This window comes from Dicentrarchus labrax, unplaced genomic scaffold (genome assembly GCF_905237075.1).
Source record: "Dicentrarchus labrax unplaced genomic scaffold, dlabrax2021, whole genome shotgun sequence".
Taxonomy (NCBI): Eukaryota; Metazoa; Chordata; class Actinopteri; family Moronidae; genus Dicentrarchus; species Dicentrarchus labrax.
The window spans coordinates 6047332-6070471 of record NW_026136714.1 but is presented as its reverse complement, the minus strand read 5'-3'; the positions used below and the strand labels follow the sequence as shown (position 1 = coordinate 6070471).

The 23140-nt window shown below is 40.4% G+C and overlaps 2 protein-coding genes across 4 annotated transcripts in view; one reads left to right on the top strand and one right to left on the bottom strand.

Annotated features, from left to right (window-relative positions):
• Positions 1 to 5449: 5449 nt before the first annotated feature.
• On the top strand, positions 5450 to 10448 carry ccnh (cyclin H). Of its 2 annotated transcripts, none has more exons than XM_051423782.1 (10): positions 5450 to 5594; positions 5712 to 5836; positions 5950 to 6072; positions 6172 to 6245; positions 6803 to 7016; positions 7129 to 7292; positions 7705 to 7775; positions 7878 to 7983; positions 10058 to 10121; positions 10208 to 10448. In XM_051423782.1, exons 2-10 carry the CDS (start codon positions 5720 to 5722, stop codon positions 10232 to 10234), a joined length of 960 nt encoding a protein of 319 aa, XP_051279742.1. In that variant the 5' UTR covers positions 5450 to 5594; positions 5712 to 5719; the 3' UTR covers positions 10235 to 10448. The 2 variants fall into 2 exon arrangements, with proteins under 2 accessions (XP_051279742.1, XP_051279741.1); XM_051423781.1 differs by having other exon boundaries at positions 5454 to 5631.
• LOC127376648 (ras GTPase-activating protein 1) overlaps positions 8180 to 23140 on the bottom strand; it is a 29399-nt gene continuing 14438 nt past the window's right edge. For both annotated transcript variants that reach the window (XM_051423730.1, XM_051423731.1), the window contains exons 2-26: positions 22440 to 22592; positions 20095 to 20230; positions 19205 to 19275; positions 18350 to 18467; positions 18049 to 18080; positions 17433 to 17485; positions 17098 to 17248; positions 16849 to 16927; positions 16325 to 16448; positions 16012 to 16168; positions 15756 to 15843; positions 15341 to 15421; positions 14355 to 14512; positions 14149 to 14225; positions 13844 to 14016; positions 13578 to 13737; positions 13193 to 13335; positions 12704 to 12819; positions 12474 to 12560; positions 12309 to 12376; positions 12131 to 12219; positions 11901 to 11978; positions 11687 to 11821; positions 11512 to 11591; positions 8180 to 9736 (exon numbers count right to left, since the gene is read on the bottom strand). In XM_051423730.1, coding sequence (XP_051279690.1) covers positions 9688 to 9736; positions 11512 to 11591; positions 11687 to 11821; positions 11901 to 11978; positions 12131 to 12219; positions 12309 to 12376; positions 12474 to 12560; positions 12704 to 12819; positions 13193 to 13335; positions 13578 to 13737; positions 13844 to 14016; positions 14149 to 14225; positions 14355 to 14512; positions 15341 to 15421; positions 15756 to 15843; positions 16012 to 16168; positions 16325 to 16448; positions 16849 to 16927; positions 17098 to 17248; positions 17433 to 17485; positions 18049 to 18080; positions 18350 to 18467; positions 19205 to 19275; positions 20095 to 20230; positions 22440 to 22592 — 2656 coding nt within the window. In that variant the 3' untranslated portion in view covers positions 8180 to 9687. The remainder of the gene's footprint in view (positions 9737 to 11511; positions 11592 to 11686; positions 11822 to 11900; positions 11979 to 12130; positions 12220 to 12308; positions 12377 to 12473; positions 12561 to 12703; positions 12820 to 13192; positions 13336 to 13577; positions 13738 to 13843; positions 14017 to 14148; positions 14226 to 14354; positions 14513 to 15340; positions 15422 to 15755; positions 15844 to 16011; positions 16169 to 16324; positions 16449 to 16848; positions 16928 to 17097; positions 17249 to 17432; positions 17486 to 18048; positions 18081 to 18349; positions 18468 to 19204; positions 19276 to 20094; positions 20231 to 22439; positions 22593 to 23140) is intronic.

The following is a 23140-nucleotide window of genomic DNA, read 5'->3' as shown; positions in this document are numbered from 1 at the left end:
GGATGGCGGCAATTAGGAAAACAAAAGCGAGGAGGGTGCCAGTGATTATTAGCAGAAACACTTCAACAGCCAACACCCAGCTTTCACACTGTCAATTAGAGCAACAACGAAGAGCATCAGAAAATATACCTTCAAGGGATTAATATTATATATATATAGATATATATGTTATTATAAATGCTCTGTGATTATAGTTAGAGAAAATATAGGCAAACACATTATTTATTCAATATATGTATTTGTGTGTGATTATTGTACCGAAATTGATGTTATTTTAATTTTAAAAAACCTATTACAAGAGACATATTTTGGCATTTTCCCCTTTGTCTGTTATTATATCTGTCTGTCATTATATTCAGTTTTATTTCCTGGAATAAACCAGACATGCAAACTGTGAACCTGTCTGAGTGGAAAATTGAAAATTAACATCGTGTTCAATTCATAATGACTGCGTTTAGACTCACTTGAGCTTGCTCAATTAACACAATATGAAATGAGAAAAATACACTGTATGCACATGCCGGCTCAATTTTATTCACTTCAATTTTTACAAGCTACATTTAAACGCTTATTTTGGCTGATTTGCAGTGTTTGAGTGTTGATTTTGACAGGCACTCACTGCAGAAGGTCAGCAATTCACCTGTAAGTCGGGAAATTACCTTGCCTAATTTTTGCTGTCCTTCAAGTGCAGCCTGACAGTCTCCTTTGCATTTTAATGCAGACAACCTGATTATTAAATCTTAGAGGGCTTTTTTGTCTGAAATAAATGGCTTGGGTTGCTGGGCAACCTGACTTGATCAAACACGGTTCCCCTCCCCCCATTTTCCAGCTCATAATTCTTCGTCTATATTCAGGCATCTAGTTCTTAATTAGATTAAGATGCAAAAACCCCCACTGTGAGCAAATTCACACTGATGTACAATTCTCTCTCACACACACATACATGATATAGCTTTGCTTTAGTACTGTACACACCCACATCTAATTTCTAATGTAATTGATAAATATTTGTAAAAAGAGATTGTCTCTATTTTAAATGTAACATTTAAACCAAAATATTCATTCAATTCATGTGACATATGGGTTTACTTTCAATTGCAAACAGAACCTTTATCCTTGCAGTTCTGATGGAAATTATATAAATATGATACAAAAGAAAATTAATATCTTTAAAAGGGAGAAAAAAATCACCCATAATTACACAACACAAAATACATCTCAAATAGTAGAACACATCCATGCTCAAATACACTCCTCGACACAGGCCATACATTACTCTACCAGCACACTATACATGCACCCATTTCACCAAAATGGCCCGGCTATTTGGAAAGGTGAGGACATCACATGCTGATATAAAGGGTCATTTGGAGGACTTGTTGGAGCTTCGTACTGTGAAGGATTGGATTTTCACCAGAATGGCTGCACTTTAACATCACTCTATCTGTCCTTCTCTACATTTCATTCAAAGCTATAAGGTGCTCAGAATGATGGAGCACAGTGTGTGTTTTTCACTCCCCAGTGATTTAAATCCTGGCCTTTACAAATGAGCATGAGTTACTTTGTTTTCTAAATAAAACATTTCCATCTAAACTCACAGAGGGAAAAAAAAAAATCTGAAACATTTCTTCACTGTTTGCATTTGTCTTCAAGGTAAACTTAAATGGGCCATTAAATTTCACTCAATTCTCACTGGTCTTAGTGTGGAAGAAGGGGCTGTATGCATATAGCAAACCAAGGACAGTTGGATTTGCCATAAAGAGCATGCCATTTTTGCTCTCCCTAGAGCTATGGCTTTGATTGAATCCTGAAATGAGTTGAAATGTCACAAATCCCTACCAATATGCTAGAAATGAAAATTGGCCTTGGGGTTTTAAGGTTCCCATTAAGGGTGTGCTTAACACATTCTGTTAAGTGTGGTTGGAGTGCATCAAAAATACAACATAATCACGTGTCTCTGCACACTCAAGCAAAATGTTTCTAAAACATATTGATGCGGAGTCTCTCTGTGGTGAAGAGCAAGAGAGTTCAGGATCAGGCCTCGACAGGACTGAAGCGAGAGAAAAGCTGAGGGGCAGCTGGGTCCAAATTAAACCAGGCAATATCTGAGCAAAACCGGAGCAATTATCATTTTGGACTTGTACCAAAAAAGCTGGGTAAATCCTGTATTTTCCTGCAGAATGTTTTGGATATGAACTTAAAGCAGGATTTTACAAAAAAAAAGTCTGAAATTACATTCGAACTGGAGCAGGAAAGCACCGGTGTCTGAATGCTAACATGCATGAAAAACAGGCTTTTATCACCTCCTTCCTTTATATAACACAGTATATCTGGCTACTTTTATGTCAAATTATAGTATATGATGCATTCTGCAGTGTCTTGTTTTATTAAAAATAATAAACTCTGCCTGTACATCAGCATCTCCTTTCAGACTGGTAATGCCTGTCTCGCTGTGAATGCACTGATTTGATACAACCATCCTCCTCTCTACCCCTCATTTCTCAGGTAGCTGTATTTTCAGGAAACAGGAAAACGACTCTCCTTGCTGCTTAGTATTCACATCACGTAAAGTGGGTCTGTGTTCCTCATTTAGTTCTGTACTGTACAGCTGGGGAGCTGTCCGGCGCGCGGCGGCAGTATGCAAATGACTCTGGATTTGAATGGAGATGGAGGTAGACACAAAGCTCAATTAGAGACAGAGAGAGAGAGGTGGTGGGGGAGCGTTGAGTGTCTGGAGGGGAGGGGGAGGGGAAAAAAAAAAAAAAAAAGCCTTGGCTGCTTAATGCCAACCTGAGGAAACCAATGTACGGACACATTCAAACACAAAGGCACACACAGATGTGAATGCGCTTAAATAGCCAGGCAGATTTCTAAATTCTTCAGACAGGCAGCTGATCTCTGAGGGGCTCAGACAGCTCAGCTCTGCGATGCGTTCCGGTCACACCAATCACGCTGAGAATATCCCACATCATCCATATCACACATATCATCAAAACAAAAAGGTATCAGGCAAGCACAGGTGCACTTCCTTTTTTTGTTTACAGCTCAAAGAGAGACTCTCTGATGCGGCAAAAAGTATGAGGGGGGATGGCGGCCATTTTGTTCTTGGGTGTTAGTCGATGCCCAGCAGCAGTACACATCACCTGACCCAGTGCCTGCACGAGTGTCCTTGGAGGAGTCTCTGACATCAGCACTGCCACCTCTGGTTGCCACAGCAACCGCAGCGCAACTGGGTGGGGTGGTTGGGGGGTGGGTAGGGCGTTTGTGCGGGATGGAGGGCAGAATAATTAATATGCACATACAGGGAGTTTGAATGAGGAGTTAATTGTATTTGTTGGTGTGTGAAGCAGAATTGAACGCCACAGCAAAAACGAGGAATATCAGAGAAGGGGAAAAAGAGATTAAGCGAGCTCATTGGTCAGAGAAATCATTTGCATCGTTGTCAAGGTTATTTCCAAATGATTTCCTTTCATACAAGAAAGTAACTTCATAGATGAGACGGTGGGGAGATGGGCCACAGGGTGGGGATAATCCTTCTCCTCCTCTTCCTCTAGATTCTTCTCCTCCTCCTCCTTCTCCACAACATTATCATCATCATGAATAGTTTACAAAGCTGTTTACAGCCAAGGTGATGCTTCACACAGCATCAGTCGGTCAGTCAACGGCTGACTTTGTGTCCATGAACTGCAATTATTTCACCATGCCTGGATAGATTGTTTAGTGTGCAGCTGAAATAGAGGCTCACAGACAGGAATGCAGACTTGACTCTGGGTGGATGAGACTAACTTGTTCAGGGAGGCTCAAAGATCATTCAGCTGATCCGCTGCAGAATGTCTGATTTCCCATAAAACACTGCCTGTCAGATTATAGACACAACCTTTGGTCACAGAGACACACAAGCCAACATTTTGTCTCCCTCTTCCAAATCACCTCTCACACACACACACACACACACACACACACACACAGAGAGAGAGAGAGAGAGAGTTTTTCTTTCTGCCTCAGTGTTAATTCTGTAAATAAAGTAGCTGCAGCAGCACAAACACATATATAAAAATCAACACCAATGTAAAAAAAAAAAAAAATAAACATGTTTTATGATATTCTGCCCCGAAATAAATAAAAAAAATAAAAATACAAAAATAAGTCATCTACACCACACTGCGGAATTAAGCGCAACAGCAGAAGGAAAAGGTGTTTGGTTAGACTGACAGCACAGACGTACATGCACACAGTCACTCACGCACGCACGCACGCACGCATTATACGCCCTATCAGTGCGCGCACGCACGGGCGCACATACAGTAAACGTTGCAATGGTCTCATCAATAATGCATCGGCACTTCATGTTTATGCAATTTACAGGGCAAGACCGAGCGATGAATGCTGTAGATGTAAGCCTGGCGCACAATAAACGTATAACGTTTTACAAGCCTATCACACACACAGAGCTCACACACACAAAAGTTCAAATCTTTTCCGCCAGTAGAGAAAGAGATTAAGATAATAAAACAGTCCTCAGCACATACCTGTTATGGCACTATTTCTTTGATTCTGGTTTATGCAGGCTTGAAGGGCTTCATGATAACACCGCACTAAGGAAATAAAACTGTAGCTGTGGTGATATGCAAATTAACGGCTCCCGCTGAATGCAAGGGCATTTATTATTCATAAATTACTCATGTTTATGCAAATGACGGTATACGGAAACACTGGTGGGGGTTGAGTGGATCCCTCCAAACATACTGTGTGATTCAATTTCTGTTTTGCTCTTCCATCTAAAATGATCCAAAATCCAGACATTTGACCAACGTGGTCATGAACCGGCTCAGTTATTCTGAAGTTTTCATCCAGGTTGGCAGTGAGCTGAGGTTGGGGAATCAAAGGAAGGTGGAGGGCACAGTGCAAAGCCAACATAAGGGGAATAAAGTCCAGAAAACTAGGCGAGTATGGGCTGTTACTGAAACACGCCACATCATGTCATTTCTTTAGTACTTATTCATCTATTTCATTTTTATTTCTCAAGAGCAGGCTGGCTAATGTTCTTCAACCTGTGGGGCCACTGGCAGACGGGGCCCTCTGCACAAGTGGTGTAGCCTTTATTGAATAAAAGAAATACATGTGGTATTAAGCAGGTCTATGTTATACTTAAATGTGCTTGCAATCTACAGTAATTCCTATAGGCTATAATAGCATTGAAGCCAGATACTTCACTGCAATTCTTTTTATTAAATGTAAATTAGACAATGGAAGCTCGCAGGTAAATGTCAATTTAACTATTACACATAGATAGAAAACAAAACGCGATTCATAAGGTTCCAGTGTCTGTGTATATGTGTGTGTGTGTGTGTGTGTGTGTGTGTGTGTGTGTGTGTGTGTGACATTTCTTTTGCGCACTGTAGCCTGAATTACGGCAGTAGCGCATCATCAAAAGGGGACAGCGTTGACGCAAACGCGTGGCGACGCGCATCAGTCGCGTTATTGCTGGTGTTCGTGTTTTTATACGAGACGTCTCGAAGTTTTTCCGCGGAACCAAAGAGGCAGTTTGACAGACAGCGTCCCCCCTGCAGCGTCCCCCCTGCAGCGTCCCCCGGGTTGGAACGGACTGTCGTTTATTGAGACACACAGAAAGTGAGTTCATTGCTGCGAGCGTAAAGCTGTCACACTGCGAGCGTAAAGCCAACTCTCTTTACTCTCGCCTTCTCTCGCAGAAGCAGCCATGTTCCACAACAGCTCGCAGAGGAAGTACTGGATCTTCAGCAGTGAAGACGAAGTGGAGCAGATGAGATACAAGGCCAATCAGAAATTCCGGAACAAGATAGCAGAAAGCGGGAAGGTAAGCGGTGCAAACAGGGACAGTGTGCTGCTGTGTGACAGTGTACCTCACCTCCTCCCTCCCTCCCTCCCTCCCTCCCTCTGTCTGTCTATGTCTGTCTGTGTGTGTATCAGCCCGGGGTGAGTGAGTCCACCTTCCTGGAGCGTCATGAGGAAGATGTCTTATTCAGACACTATGAGAGGAGACTGCTGGACTTCTGCAACGCCTTCAAGCCTGTGATGCCCAAGTCCGTGGTGGTATGTGTGTGCTTTCTATTCCTCTGTGTCAGAACAACGGGACAGCACCTGTCTGACCCCTCTCTAGATATGTGACCCCTGTGCGTCTCACCTGTGCAGGGTACAGCCATCATGTACTTCAGAAGGTTCTACCTGAGCAACTCCATCATGGAGTACCACCCCAGGATTATCATGTGAGTAGTGTTGATCGTGATGATATGGGGGGGGGGGGGTAGACGTTGTTGAACTAGAACATGAATTTAATAGTTTGCCTTTGATTGTGTAAATGCTGGGAGCAATATGATTTGGTGCAGATATCTGATGTTGCCACCTGAGTGCTTCAGCCTGGTTCCAGTCCTCGAAATCAGGCCCACATCTGCGATTGGATTCAAATTGATTGAATGAAGTGAAACACAATGGCAATGCAGTCTGATCAGTATGGAACTCAGACGGGTTTTTTGTAATTTTGCCACACACATATAGCATTCATCTTTCAGCTCTACTTAAGAAGTTCTATTTGGAGCAAGTAGAATGTTGTTGATGGAGGAATAAGTCAGTTTAACACTATTTTATTAAGTTCATAAATTTCCCCATCAGTCCAGGATCAACTCAATGTTACTGAAGATGTTCCTTTCTTTGGCATAAAATAAAATGTCTCCTTTAGGAATTGTTTCCCTTTATAATCTTTTCAACTTAACTATTACATAAGATATGCATATAATCACCAAAATGTCTATTGTACCTGTTTCAGGCTGACGTGTGCGTACCTGTCCTGTAAAGTGGACGAGTTCAACGTGTCCAGCACCCAGTTTGTGGGCAACCTTCTGCAGGAGAGCCCAGCAGGGCAGGAGAGGGTTCTGGAGCAGATCCTGGAGTATGAGCTGCTGCTTATCCAACAACTCAACTTTCACCTGGTGGTCCACAACCCCTACAGACCCATGGAGGGCCTGCTCATCGACCTCAAGGTAGGCACACTCCTGGAGAGCTCATATTACTGTCACTGTGCTGATCTAGCTAGTTCATATTATTTGTCCTGTCACATTTGACTTATTATATCTTAATAATTTCATCCCTCAGACAAGATACCCTACGCTGGAGAACCCAGAGTCACTGAGGAAGAGCGCTGACGACTTTCTGACACAGGCGGCCATGACAGACGCAGGACTGCTGTTTCCTCCCTCTCAGATCGCTCTGACAGCTATTCTCAACAGCGCATCAAGAGCCAGCCTCAGCATGGAGAGGTGGGTCTGTAGGTGTGCTCAGGTTAAAACAAGGACTACAAAAGTATAGAGAGATTTTAGTAATATTAAATATCTATTTCCTTAAATTATCTGATTTAGAATGAAGTTTCAGTAATATTTAGGTTTCTTTTTAATGATGGTCAAACTGCAAACACATTCAGATACATTGGTAAGGTATGACCCTAGGTATTTATGGTATTTAAAATATTTAGAGTTTTTTTTTTTTTTATGCATTTGTCCTGGGAATACTCTGAACCACAACTATAATGTGTTGATGTGTGAAATAAATATGCTCTACTAGAATAAAAACAAAAACCGTAAACTGAAATATGACTGAAGGAAAACATTTATTTGTTGCTATTTTCTATTTTTCCCTTAATGTTTTTTTTTGTTTATTGTTTTTAATGCTTAGCTACCTGACTGAATGTTTGGGGCTGAAAGGGGACAAAGAGACTCTCTCGAAGATGTATGACTCAATGAGACGTGAGTAAGCGACACCTTCAATTTGACACCACAAGATGGTGATATTGAGCAGTTTTGAGTAGAATGGTACACCTCACAAGTGAATGTTTCCTGTTTATCCAGGGATGAAAACCCTCCTAAAGAAGTATGAACTCCCCAAAGCGGAGGAGGTGAACGTTTACAAACAGAAGTTGGAGAGGATTCATGCTGAATTTTCCACTTCAAGCAAGTAAGGAAATGAAGTGACCTGCTTATATTTTTTATGGAATACTTGAAGGGATTTTCAATAATCAGAGTATAATCAAATATTGTCACTGTCATTATGTTAAAATGCTAAGTTTACTGTAGTGTTGTACATTGACACCGGTATGTGAATGCTTTTGTAATGTCATGTATATCCCCCACACCCAAGTAAGCAACTCCAGTTTTCTGTTGTCATAACATAGTAACAGTTTTATTTTAGCCAGGTTGTCGTATCTAAGATGCAAAAGGTTCAAGGTTCAGTATCAGGTAGAAAAATAAAAAGGAACACATCATCAGCTGTATGAAATACAGAAAGGAAGTACAACAGCACGCCACATTCCTTCCTACATCATCCATACCATGTAGCACAGCTGATATTGGTATTGCTGATGAGGAGACTTTTTAGGCTCATTCATAATCATTTAATCGGTCGCCAGTTGTCTGTTTAACACTTGGTGAGGTTGGTGAGGTCCGTGGTATCTTAAGTGCAACTACAGTAAACAGTTTGGTAAACTCTTGAGCTATGACAGGCACAGATTCAGACTTTGCAGCTGCTTGAATCATCAGGAGGCACACAGGGCCCACCTTTTTTTTTTTTTTTTTTTTTAACGACTATGAAGTTGATAAATCTGTGCGTGGCATGACTTCTCAGGATGAATCTATATGAAAACAGTCGGTGCAGAGGTGTACGGTAACACCACCTGTGATGGCGGGAGAGCAAGAGACTGCAAATGCATGAAAGCTTTCGTTCACATCCCAAGGCTTAGAAGGGAGTTCAGGTGATGTTTGTTAGAGCAGCATATATGTAGGCCCACACACTATAGCAGGATCCATTCAGGGTTAACACATGCACAGGACAGGTTACACATATCTCCTACAAAAACTCTTTGACTATCTCTCAGCTCTGTTCAGCTATAATCATACACAAACACCTTTTTTTTTACTGCTGTACAAGCCTAAGTATATAATATCAACAAACAAAGCAGCATATAAAAAAATGTAACAAGTGGTTCCAGTGCTGCGTGGTAGTTCATACACAAAGACGGTGGAAGTTGTTGGTTTGATGGAAGAGCTTTGTCATAAAATCAGGTGACGTGGGCGAGTGGGTGGCGTGTAGAAAGGGAGTTAAGGCTTGTGTCATCTTGGAGAGAGGTGCTATGTTTAAATTCCCTGATGACGGCAGAAAACGCTACTTCAATGCTTTGGATGGCCTCCCCATGTAATCCTCGCAAGTTTTGTCCAAGGAGAAAGGAGCGGCTGATCAGGGTGCCCCATTTGTCTGGTTCTATGTCAATCACTAACCATAACCAGTCAAATGTCTGAGGGAGTGGCAGGCATACCGGGATAAAAGCAGTTCAGACACTTCTGCAGTTGACTCAGGTCCATCTTCATAGAAATCATCTCTTCAAGATCTGGTACGACAAGGCTTCTTGTCAAATTTGAATCAGTTCAACGGTGTCTGAAGCGTTTTGGGAAGGGCTTTGGAAGGACATTATTCAGATATGCAGCAAGTGGTTTCCCATGGAGAACAGCCATATTGCGTTTGAACTGCCAGGAATCTAGGCCACATGCTTATAAATACAGACTGACTTTAGTCTTCGGTCGTGCACCTCATGGGATGAGGCCTCACTTTGGCTGGCTGTGTGGTCTGATTACCACACTTTGATTCTCAGGTGGAAATCTGCAAAACTCACATTACCTGGATAGCGGCAGCCAGTGACATGATGGTGCACTCTGTCCTGTAAGATAAAGTGGACATGTTTGTGAGAGGCACACGCTTGAAGAATCACCTAATTTTGCTGTGCATTAAAATTTTTGTCTGAATAGATTCACATATGGTGTGAACTAGTCTACATGAAGTTGAATGAAGTGACACTACAACTACTAATGGTGATCATGAAGGTGTTGTGGGAGCTAGATGCCACATTCTTTACCTAGATGAGTGTTGAAAATGGACTTGAAGGGGTTGGTCACAAACGTAATGTAGGGAAAAGAGCTCACTGAGATAATTCTAAACTTGCCGTTACATGTTGATGTAACTCATAACATTTTTGTTGCAGCAAACGAAAGAGAGGATATGAAGAAGATGGTCACGTAGCAAAAGAACCACGCATAACAGAAGAGGTGGGACAAAATTTAGCATTACAGGGCAGCATTCAGGCAAACATATTTACTATACCTTCTGAAATTAACTTTTTTTTTCTTTGCAGGAATGGACTGATGAAGACCTGGTATGAGCATTTGCCCCCAAATGATTTTTGATTCAAACAGAGTTTTAAGATATACTACTTAATTACAATGTTGAGCCATCAAAGTTAAATGACCAAGCCTTTACAGAAGCGGCAAAGACAGTTTGCATAAATGTACATGTCATATTTACTTTTCTACAAGATGTTGTAGTAACTTGGGTTTGCCTTTGTTCTGCAGTAAGAATAAAGATATTTTTCTACATTCTGTCTTAATGATTCTGCAGATCGAAAACAGAATGATCTTTACACGTAAACAAGCCACATGATACCACGTGCATACGCTTCTCCACCTTTGTCAGGGGACAATGAACAACTCCATAATCTACTTTACAAAAACTGTTTAATAAGTGCATGCATGTCTGATACAGTCTGTACTATTCAAAAAATTTACTGCTGTAAACACTTTCATTTTTACTTGGTTTCTCTGATTATGTGTCTTGTCTGGCATTGAGAAGTTTCAAAAAAAGACTTAACCAAATAATCAAAAAATAGCTGACACAATCGGAGGAAAAAAAATTCAGCTCATCTCACTTATATACTCATGATTCCAGCAAGAGAATTTATTCTTAATATAAAATAACCATACTTTTCTGAAAGACTTTGTTCCAATCTAGAAAACAAAGAAAAAAAAAAAAAGAACAAACAGACAGAAATGCTAGTTTCAGCACTTTGCGGATATTGTCATAACCTTAAAATAAATCAGTCAATTACAGTATAAAAAGCATTATCGCTCATAATCCAGTTACAAGAAAGGGGGACTGAGAACTAGCTTCTTCATGTCAGTTTCCTCATATTGAGCAGGAAGGGGGGGCGGGATACACTTTGGCAACCTGTGCTATCAAAACACGTAGTGGGTACAAAGAAACCTCTTTCGAAATCTTAATATTTGGCCCTCATGATCAAGGGAATGAAATGTACCCAAGTCAGACTCGTGAACACAGTTGAGGGAAAAATATGTTTCCTGTGCATACAGCTGTCAGTCACTGGTGCAAGTTTCTTTTTTTATTTATTTGTGTTTTTAAGTACTGCGTCGGTTGTTGTACTTGGCTGCTGTTGTTGCATAGCTCTCTTTGTGGTGAACGGGACAAGATGGCAGGTGGGTGGGGATGGGCGGGACTATCGGAGGAGGACATGATGGAGGGTGGTGGAGGGGTTGCCATGGTGATGAGGGTAGAGCATGCTAGGTCTCCTCTGTGCTGCACTCCGGTGGAGGAGACTTGACGGAAGGATGGGAAGATGGGAGGAGAGGAGGAGTGCAGTACTACCTGTTGCTGTTGGACATGGCATACTGTGCCTGCTTCTGCTGGAGGAGCTCTGTGATGGCCAGCAGCTTTTTCAACACATGCTGCAGAGAGGAAACAGGAATTAGATAGATATTCTGAAACAGGACGGCATGAATCGTCCTGCACGTGCACAGCCGGGAAATCATCGGTCTCTGACCTGCTGGGCTCCCCTCTCGTTGCTCAGCGTCCGGAGCTCGTCTGAGTGTGTGGCACAGACCTCATGCAGCGCAGCCAGGTCCCGAGACAGATCCGTCCTAAAGTTCTCTGTGACTTCGGGGAGGTCAGGGACATTCTACAAACACAGTGGACAATTTCAGCAAAAGAATAAGAGACCGCTGATAGTTTGGAAAGGCAAAGAATAGTCAACTCACCCCCAACTCATCCAGAAACATGATCATCCTATGTTTGTTGTTTTTGATGAAAGGGTTCACACCCTCCATATAAGGCTCCTGTTTGAGGATAGGAAAACAACATTTGTTAAATGAGTCTATCATAACTCACAGCAGACATAAATACCAATGCAAATGAATTCTCTGATGTATAGATACTGTCACAACAATATTTCTACTGCATGATATTGCTTCAAATACATAATCCATACCTTAGCACCAAATTCAACCAGGTTGGCCAGGTTCTGGACAGACTTGGCCACCAGTGTGAGGGTCCTGCCTGCTGCTGAAGATGGAGGGTCTGAGAGAAGACATGGTAGTACAAAACACACATTGTAACATGTCGAACTGCAAACCGGGGTTTTCTGTGCTTTTTGAAAGAATACGCACCAGCAATGATGTTGAACATTCTCGGGTTGAGGATGGCAGGACAGATCAGTCTTAGAAATACAAAGCCACTGGAAGAAGAATGGATGAAGTATGTTAGACTAAATAAGAACAAACAAACATGCTAAAATGAATGTTGTAATATTAGATTGATTACTGTTTGTTTACCTTACGACTCTCGTCCGCATGGTGGTGTTAGTGGGCCATTTCTGTTGCACAGACTTTTGCAGACATCCATAGATGAACCTCAATGTCCTGGATGGATCATCACAGAGACAATGACTCATTATTTGGCTTATTAGACCGTTTGCTTTACATTTCTGCTTGAACAGCCAGTTTAAGTGACCTAACCAAAAGCACAATACTGTGTGTGAGCGTATGTGTGTGTTTATTCTTACGGTGGTAGGATCTCAGCCGCCATGAAGATCTTCTCCACCAGCTCAGATAGGATGTTGAGAAGATGAGCCAGGTTCAGGTTCACATCCTCATTTTTTTCCAGTTTGGAAGGGTTCAGCTTTAAACAAGCAGAGAAGGAGAGACAGAGACAGGAGGAGAACAAAAAAAAACAAATGTCAATGATTTAAGATGAATGTATTATGTGTTGGGTAGATAAAGCAGCAGAAGAAAAGAAAAACCCAATAGCGTATACACTGACATTGTCTGAATGGGTGTATGAACTACAGTGTTTTGAAGTATTCATTGCAACAGCCCTCAGCCATGTTGATGTTATGTCACTGTGATATATTTTGCTTTGCATCTACATGGCAGGCTTGCAGAGTGACTGCACTGATATGATATAAATGCAATGCATTTAACCTTCTATCACAGATAAAGGGAGAGTAAAATAGCTGTGTGTAAGAGGGAAAAAAACATTTGTAGGTCTTTACCTCGCAGGACTGTTTGCTCTCCATGATCTTGAGGATGGTGTCTTTGAGAGCGTGGTGAACAAACGGTGTGGCTGTGGCCTTCATGTACTGCTCCATCAGTGTGCTGGCCAGTGTGGTTGCTCTGAACAATGTTGTGGCCTCATCTGGTTATAGTGCACAAGCAGAGAAGGCTAAGCCAGTGTATGGGTACAGGGTTGATGAAGCAATTCAACAAGCAAACCAAAACAATAAGCTGAACCCTGTAAAACATTGCAAAATGAGTAATTTTATCCAATTTTAATATATTGGGGGTTGCTAAGGTAAAAGGTTAGTCAACACATGGATTCCGCAATATTTTCTGCTGTCTTACATGACAAGTTGTTTTTTGTTATTATTTGTTTCTTACCCTCCATGTTAATCTCTCTGTCATTGAGTGTCCTGAGTAGAGGGGCTTCAGCCTTCTCGTGTCTGAAGATCCGCAGAAGGAGGCTTGCCAATAAGGTGCGGTCCTGACCACATACATGGGCCAGAGCGTAAATGACATGGAACTCTTTCTGCAAGATCATCTGGGGAGGACAGACAAATATGATATTATTGTCATTTTAAGTGAATGGCAGAGCAGCAGACAGTTAATGGACATTGCAATCAAAACCACTTTTGGGTGGAACGAACCTCTTTGAACTCGCTGTACTCCTCTTCAGGCATGATCTTCTCCATGGAGTACCGGGCACGTACACGTAAGGAACCAGGCTCGATGCCCTTCAGAGGTACGTGGGAGCTGAGAGGGAACCACTCGTCAATCATCTGCCCTTTTTGCAGACGGTTCAACTGGCAACGCATGAACACTGAGAGGGAGAGATTGAGGTGTGGAGACAGATAGAAAGGTGGGAAACGTGAGTTGTAACATGAAACAAAAAGACAGCAGGTGGAGGAGACTTATAGAGGTTCAATTTGTTTTAAACTGATGATGTACTTACAGATGTCACTTTCTTTGCTCTTTTTTGTTTTGTTGCTCAGGCTGATTTCAAATCTATTGATCTCGCTTGACAAGTCACTGAAACAACATAAATACATTTTGTAATTCTGTAAGCAAGTAGAGAAAATGTATGTGAGGCATATAAAATAGAGAGGGAAAAAGAACAGAGGAAGAAAGAAAATATGCATTCAGCTATATGACACTCACTCAAAGATGAACTCCTCGGTGAAGACAGGGTTCTGCCCCTCCCTAGGGTGCGTCTTTGCCACCTGAACGCTGTTCAGGTAGATGTTACAGTATGGGCTGGTGAAATACTTCACCGGCAGCTTGTGGGCCTCCTCCACATACAACACCAGGCTGCTCACCTGAGAGGAAAAAAACAGGATTTAGCATAAAAAAAACCATACATATGCTGGGATGGGTTGTAGTAAGGGCTCATGTTCTAAACTAAAACAACAGTTTTTAATCCGCACTTGCTCTCTTCTCTCCTCTACAGGATTTCCAACTATTACCACCCACTCCTGATAATGTGGCATCACACTCCTGCAGAGAATCAGATCATTCCAGCTCACTACACATAATAAATATGTCTGTTTTGTCCCATAGAGAAAATAAGATACAGATAGCCCTTACATGTTTTATTCACCTAAGAAGTGCTAATAGTTACTAATTTGTTTAATAAGCCACCTATAGACAGCATGAACTACACAAAGCTTTAGTAATTGCCTTTAAAGTAAAACAAAACCAACTTAAGGGATCGCCAGGCATTTAGCCTTCAAAAGAAAAATTTGACTCGAGTCAAGTGTGGGAATGGTGTAATTATGCATGAACCAAATTGACTTGTCTTACAGTGGCAGTACAATGAACTTGCTCAATGAGTGTCAAGCCAGCCAGGATAAATGGTCACTTAGTCTTTTTTCTGTGTGCATTTTTAATTAATGCACTTACCTGTTTCAGATATTGAACTTGAGAACCTCTCCAACAATTAAAAGTCTTTCTAATCATGTGGCCACCATGTCACAATCATGCTCAATTTTAAATTGTTCTGATCTTCAAATTTTGACTTTACAAGTCCTCATTGCTTGTGGTACAACACCTAACTTATAAACATCTTTTTTACTGGCTCGTTGGATTTGATTATCTAGAGCCTTACTCTGTCTACATGAATGCACACTTACTGATGGTAAACGTACCTGTCTGAGCCTTTTGTTGGAGGTTGGCTGAGTGGTTTTCCTTAAGTTACTGCAGAAAGTTTGAAGGCATTTCATCCAATCCTACAAAAACAGAACACTTTGTAAAACACCGTTCTCTCTGTAAGAACTCGCAACATTGTAAACGGTTGCGCTCTTTGTATTTGCAACAGACTCTTCGTCACATACAAAGGGCATACAGAGGATTACTTCTTTAACTAACTACCCAGCAGTCCAAACCAGTTTGGGCTGGAAATTAATTTTCTATTTATGAATAACAGAAGCAGTTCAGTGTTGCAAGTCATTTTTATAGAGCTACTTTGTGTTCTGGCATATGGACAGAATAATTATGCATGTGCTTCTACCCTGTTTGAAGAGACAGTTATAAGTGACAGGGTGGTGGTGACCCTCTTATTACCTGTGCCTGCTCTGGAACCTCCCCCGCGAAGTAAAATATGTACTGTTCCTCACTAAAGTGCTGGACAACAATCTGGAAACAGTTTGGCCTGAAAACGTAAAAGAGAACATTTGAAATCACTTTGTACTGTGTAATACATCATTTCAAAGACATTTCTTTCATGTGGTGTCTGAGCAACTGATCATTCAGAGCTGAGTGCGAGCGCTTCCTGCCAACTCTACTAAATTAGACAGAGAACAATAATTTCACATCTCACCTGCCAAACAGACTGTCATGCACACCATACACGGAGCACACACTTAGGTCGATCAGCCCTTTGGGTTTGGTGGCTCTCTTCTCGCTCTCAAAGTAGATGAGCTGGGCATCATTACCCTCCAGGATGAAGTAAAGGTTCTTCCATCTTTTGCCTTTGCCTGAAGGTGAGAGGGACCAAAGAAAAATGTATTATAATGGTAGATCCTGACTGACCTGACCACGAGAAAAGACTGAGATAATATTATTCATGACATTACAAAGGTCTACTGAAAGCCCTTATTAAAATTGCTACACAAGACAAATGTTAGATATACCTTTGTTGAACAGGAGGTAGCCTTTCTTGACAATATTTTTGTAGAAAGCATCTTTTGTTTTCCGTCTGATAGTGTTATAAATTTCTCTTCCATCCACTGTGTCAGTAAGAACTTGTTCCTGGTGCTACAATAAATACAAAAACAAATCAAACCATCACACAACCACAAAGGTAAAAACAATTCCTTTCGAAGGACCACCTTACATAAATAAACAAAGACAGAAGAGAAAAAAACAGGAAAATGTCAACTGCAATACATTTTCTTCAGTGTACACATTTACAGTTAAGACACTGACATTTTTTCTCCACCTTTTTATCTTTGTACAAACTGGTATGCTGATATCAATATTTTGATATTTTGCATGGCAGTAAGGTTATGAGCAATGTGGGCATTAAAGTCTTATTATTAAACTTATTACTTAACTTATTTTTTTAAACCCCTTAAAATTGTGAATTGTCATCTCATGAAGTCAAAAAATATCACCTTAAACAAGATCAATAATGCCAGTATACATTTGTACCCACCTGCACTGAAACAGGCTCTTTCAGGTTGTAGCCCTCGACTATCTGCTCTTTCTTGTAATGATCGATAATATCATCAACACTGCCAGCGAGAGAGTGAGAGCAAACAACATGCAGCACATTAGTAACTGTAAGGCAAAATACACACTACATGCTAGCTACAACTTAAAAAGTGCTACAACTAGCAGATATGTTTTCTTTATGATATCCTGATTTAATGATAGCTGAAGGCCGGCACATTGCCAGACATACCTGTTGTAATACCTCCCCCCCATCATGTACTGATTGTTGGGGGTAGGGGAGATCTTAAACCTTTGGATGTTTTCATTGGTGCGAAAAAAGAGGGAGTAGTCCCCAGGTGTGTTGTCTGATGGTCGGACGAGAAAGCTGCACACCTGGCCAACTATGAAACGAGAGGACGAAGAATCAGAGCGAGGAAGAAAAAGAAAGGTTTTAGTGCATGCTCAGCAATATATTTTGATAAATGGACTTTGATGTTCACAGCTTATTTCTGACAAACAGAATGCACGACAATGTCATGAGTGATGAATAATGTTTGCCTAATGAAAGGCAAAGAGGAATGGTACCTGTCATCAGCAGGTTGTAGGCCTCTTGCTTGGTGATCTTTCCGTGATACCAGCTGTTCAGGAGATCGAACAAGAACAACAGAAGAAGAGGTACAGACAATAAAATTAGCTCAATCAACAAAATGCAGACCGTCAGTAGAACCCTCTACAACAACACAATTTATTACTGACATTGCTGCTGGAGACACTCCTCTGAGTAAAATCACTTTCTAAAATGACTTATGTTCTCAAAATCAATTACTGGGGTCGACAAAAACATCAGACTTGCAATTTTATGTTTTATGTATTGGAGACTGTAATGACTCATATTGTACAGAATGTACTGGTAATGCTATTCTGTTTGTGAAGTGAATATAAAAACACAATTTATGTCTTAAGTACAAAGCAACCTAGCTTGTATGAATGGAGGGTAGATATTATTCTGCAATGATATCTTGTCCAAAACTATAAAGGAAGCAACTACCTTTACAAAAAAATGTTGAGTAATCAGTTGCTGCATCATCAAGAATGAATCGTAAGTAATGAGAAAAGTATGCATGTGAACTTCTGCATCGTGCTTTGAAATATACCCATTAATCAGACTTTGGACACACAGATTCAATGCAATACAACTTACACTTTTCCCTCATGTGGATCCTCCTCCCGCCCCTGAAAAATATCAGAAAAAACATTGGCCAAGATACCAACTCTAATGAGCCAATGACTGCAGTCTTTCTGATGACTATGGACTGTTATGCTGAATATTCACATTATATCACAAGCCTGAGTCCTATGCTGATTCTATATTAATACGATACATTGTAGTGACCTCACATTGGTTACTTTTGATCCACACTACATGCCACAGATTCATTTTGCCTTTATCCCATACATCTTTGATGTTTTGATACATTTTTTCTACAAGATATATAACTTACCACCTCCTCCACCAGATCCTCCACAATGAGGCCTTGCTCCTCTGTGCGAACGTTGGTCACCCACATCCAGCCATCATCCAGTTCATTGTGAACAATAAACATGTCCCCTTTCAGGAAGCTGAAGATACAGCGAGGAAGGGAAGGGGATAATATTAAGACAATGTGGAGATAACACGACAAAAGGCAAAAATAAAGAAATGCATAAAACAAACCGTAACCTCTGCTATACATTGATTGTAATAATATCACACCATCTCTCTATCACACTGTTGCTCTTTGGAAGCATTGTTACCTTGATGGTGTGAAGGAAAAAGGGGGATCAACAGATCTATAACTTACATTTTTCTGTGAAGTGTATATTTATTTAGTCTAGACTGTAATACCAAAGCATTACCAGCAGGTGTCTCCTCTGACTCATAACATTTGAGGTAAATATTGCAAGTCTATCTACACAGTTAAGCCTGTGGCTTGCTGGCAGACTCAGTTTTGAGGTTGACTTCAGACAGATGTTTATCAGATTTAGGAAATCGGGGATAGCTGGGATCATCAGTAAGTGTGCCTACTGCAGCTTAATGACAGGGTCAAGACTGTTTTTCATTAACAAGTCAGATGATGTGCTTTCCAGGCTGCTGTGAGGGGAAGAGCAGGCCTGTGACATGCAAAAAAAATCAAAGGGAAACCAGGCTGCACAGTCAAATATTATATTTTTAAGTCGAGGAAATCATCAACGCTCGTCTGTGTCTCAAAGATAATGGATCATACTTACAAGAAAGTGACTGGTTGGATATGAAAATGTTATTCTACAGGTAAAAGACAAGATAAGTCTATTTTGTACAGCTATACACAGATAATTACCTGATCTCATCAGTATCTGGCACTTTGGTGTATGGAAGTATGGCCCTGACTCTCCTCCGGTCTTCTACAGGCTGTGGAAACATGCACTCAGTGAATAAAACTCTCATTCTTAGCCTTGACCTTCCAAAACCACATTCATGTTAAATCCCCCAATTATTCCAAAAAATCAAGTATTCTACTACAGCTCCCTCTGGGAAATATCACACTCGACTAAAAAAAAGGTAATTAGCATTAGCTTGAGCTTTGCCTTAAACAGTTCTGAATACTGCCTGAAGGCAAAATAAAAAGGGAAAAGGAAGATGTGAAAAATACTCTTGTACTTTGAGCAAGTGGCTGAATAAAAGAATGAAGTCTGACTTCAGGTTCACTCAAAAATACACTTTTTTACACTTGCCTTTGAACACTGAAATATTTGTCAGATTAGAATTTTTTACTGGACAACATTTCAGTTGATTTTGCACACCTTATTATTGACAGTCACAGTTTTTGAATGCATTTGGCATATTTAAAAAAGTCTGGATTTAGTTTTGGTAGATCTCTGGGGCCTATTCTATTCCAAACAGCTTAAGAAGATGTTTCTTACATTTATACACATAAACATACATGTATAGTCTTTAAAATGAAACATTAATATATGAATGAATGAATATTTAATATTACACAACTGTATACTAGCTGGAGAGTAAATAATACACCATTAACCTATTACATTAAACTATGGGAGTACGCCTTAACATGTGGGCAAGGTGTATTTTACAGTGTTTGTTACAGTATTTGGAATAATGTAAAACTATAGGGGAATTCTGCAAAATTTCTAATATGCTGGAAGTGACTTTTAAAACTATGGTATTTTGGAATCTGTATACTCTTAGCCACGGAGTCAGACTCACCTCTGGTGGCGCCACTGGCGATAGCAGTTTCTCTCCTTTTAGCAGGCAAGACACATAGCTATAGTAACCAATCAGGTCTGACAGAGAAGAGAACCGCCGCCCACCAATGTAATAGTCCCCACACATGGCGATTATCCTGTTGAGAGAAAACACAACATGAAAAAAAACAGCACAGTTTTTTTTACATACAGGCTAATCGCTGTGCAGTAAAGGGTTTTATTATTTTGACAGTAAAATTTGCTATTTATTAATTATCTATCTATTTACTGCTTTTCATCAGTGCTCCTACAATGCTGATATAAAGTAGGACAAAAAAAAGACTAAACATCTGTACCAAAATCCTTAAAATGTATGAAAATAGTAAACATCCATCTAAAGAGGATTTCAGACAGTGAGAGAGGAAGAAAGAGAGGCTTCCCACGATTAATCCAACTATCATGACCATGATATTTGTCATTTGTGACTCAAGATAAAAAGCTGAAAATCACTACAGTGAATGATTACAATGGTATGATAAAAGTACTGCTCTGAACCATATCCCATTGCTGAGCCACTAATCCTAATTCTCTGCTCATCAGTTGAGTGGATCTCTAATTGAGGTTTTATAATAAACCCACATGTGCCATTACTCATTTACTGCATGCACAATCTAAGGACATCAGCCTCTAGAAGTGTAGGTGTCATGCAATTAACCTTATGTTCATAATTCCCTTACAGAAAGGCTCCTTCCTTTCAGCATCAATGACATCATGGATACACACTAAACCAATGTGAGTGAAGGAGATGATGTCATTGTTACTCAGTTGGAAAAACGCATTTCCTGGAGAAAATGTTTAGAGCACAAACCTTTTGATTTTTAAAAAGGTGCAAAAATTAGGACTAGCAGGTTAAACCTTAACAGAAAAGTAGTTGCAGGAAATCGTATACAATGCATAGACTGTGGTTTACTTGTGCATCAAAAAGAGAACAACCTTAAAGTAAAGAATGTAAATCTGCATATATCTCTTGTGCAATGTGATGTGCATGTGAAAAGAGGTGGAAGAATGTGACCAAAATCAGCACAGTGTCCTGGACAGATATGTGCGGACAGACATGTGCGGACAGACTTTCTTCACACGCCCACTGTATGTCTTACACTTACAGCTAGTATTAAATACACACCAGGGAATGCTGAAACCAAGGTGCTACGTGTAAATGCAAGATGTTATTCTCAGTAGCATGCTTATTGATCTACTGTACCAATAAATACTTCCACTTTATCACATCCCACCTTCAAGTAAGCCACTCAAAAAAAGTAAAGAAGTATTATTTTTATTTTGTTTTAATTTGAGGAGGTCACGTTGTTTGACTTTGTTCTGAAAGAGCATATCTTCACCTCCTCATACTGACTACAGCATTTCCACTGAGGGGGAGGACAGATTGTAATGCCTAATCTGTCGTGTTTTATTGACTGTAAGGTTGTAAAATCCCGCCAACTATTGCTGCTAAACAAGTGTTTTGTCTTCTTTCTTTTACTTCAGGTCCACCTACACACATGAAAGAAACCTCTGTCTCACACTCTCTCACACTCTCTCACACATGCACACACACAGAGTCATCTAAGCATGCAACTTGATATGCATTTTAAAAAACAGTGTTCTCAAACTTCTGTCTGTTTGGATGGGAATGTGAGAGAAATACACAGAACTAGTCTGCAATGGTATGACAGGCCACCAGAAACCAACCTAGACAAAGAAACAAACCTAAACATTTTCACTTCAGTATTGGCTCATCTCTGAGGTTAATCTCTCACTGCAGTGTCCGCGGTCTGTGCCCTTTTGATTAGGTAATAAATAACTTCTGTGCAGTAGTTCCCCTATCCTTATCTTCTACTTCACGTTGGCTTACTGTGAGATGGCTATTTTACCTACTAAGTGGACTCTATAGAGAATAGAAGTACAACAGTTCATGTCGCACCAACTATTCCACCCACAAATCTCTTCTCAGTTGCAGGGATGTGTTTTAGTAATATCCTGCTAGTCAGAATAGCTTAGTCTATGTAGCCTTCATAATTGGTATGGTAAACACAACTGAAGCCTTGAGGACCAGGCCTAACAATACCATACCATTTTTGTTAAATTAAAGCACCAATTAATAAAAAATACTTCACTGGACAAAAATGTTGCCAGCAATGTGTAGGCCAAAATAGCTACTTGCTAACTTATTTATGATGGGACCACCTGAATGTGTCAATGAAAAAACATTATTTTTCCTAATGAATTTAAGCAGACTCTTGCTGCAGATTCAGACTGGGCCTATCACTGAGATCAGGTTATTTCAGCTTGTTGCACTTTCTTAAATCGTACCTGAAATGGTTGACCACGTTGGTCATACTGAGGAAAGACAGGACAAAGGAACCGGGCCGGCGGTCACTCTCCCTGATGAGGTAGCTGCCAGGGTTCCGGGCCTGGCGCAGCCGCTCCTCAGCAATGGTTCGGTCTAGCTTGCCATGGTACCACCTGTGAGGGAAAGACAAGGAGGAGATAATTAGGAGGGGGATACAAACAGTTGGTGCATTAGGCTAATATATATGCATACAACAATACTACAGTAATACTTGTTACGAACATAAAACATCCAATGTCATTTCTGTTAAAGGTTTAATTTACAACTAATAAAATACCAATACACGTAACATTAAGTCTTTTAAGTTCTTTACAGTCCAGTTTTAGAACAAGAACAGAAATAGGTATTGTATAAGATTGCAATGACAAATTGCATTTTTTGTCATTACAAAACTGCAGAATTGCAATCATAATAGAGGCTTAAAACACATCAAACAAGCACCTTCATTGGGTTGCAGGTTACTTAATGTCATGTGTTAATAAATTCTCAATACTTTCATCAGAGTACAGCCCAACAGAATGGGCAGTTCATGTATTCTAAAGCAAATGGATAGGGGAAGGCAGCTAAAAGTTCAAATCCAAAGGCACTTTCTTTTGGGGGGGGAGTTTCCAGCACACCATTAAAGTCTTGCTGCTTTCTGAATTAAACAGAAGCCTTAGGA

Bases quoted from the DNA above. Each gene is read 5' to 3' on its own strand.
- ccnh (XM_051423782.1), top strand. From the start codon at position 5,720: ATGTTCCACAACAGCTCGCAGAGGAAGTACTGGATCTTCAGCAGTGAA. The intron at 5,837-5,949 runs GTAAGCGGTGCA...TGTGTGTATCAG, and splicing joins AGATAGCAGAAAGCGGGAAG to CCCGGGGTGAGTGAGTCCAC. The intron at 7,776-7,877 runs GTGAGTAAGCGA...CTGTTTATCCAG, and splicing joins GATGTATGACTCAATGAGAC to GGATGAAAACCCTCCTAAAG.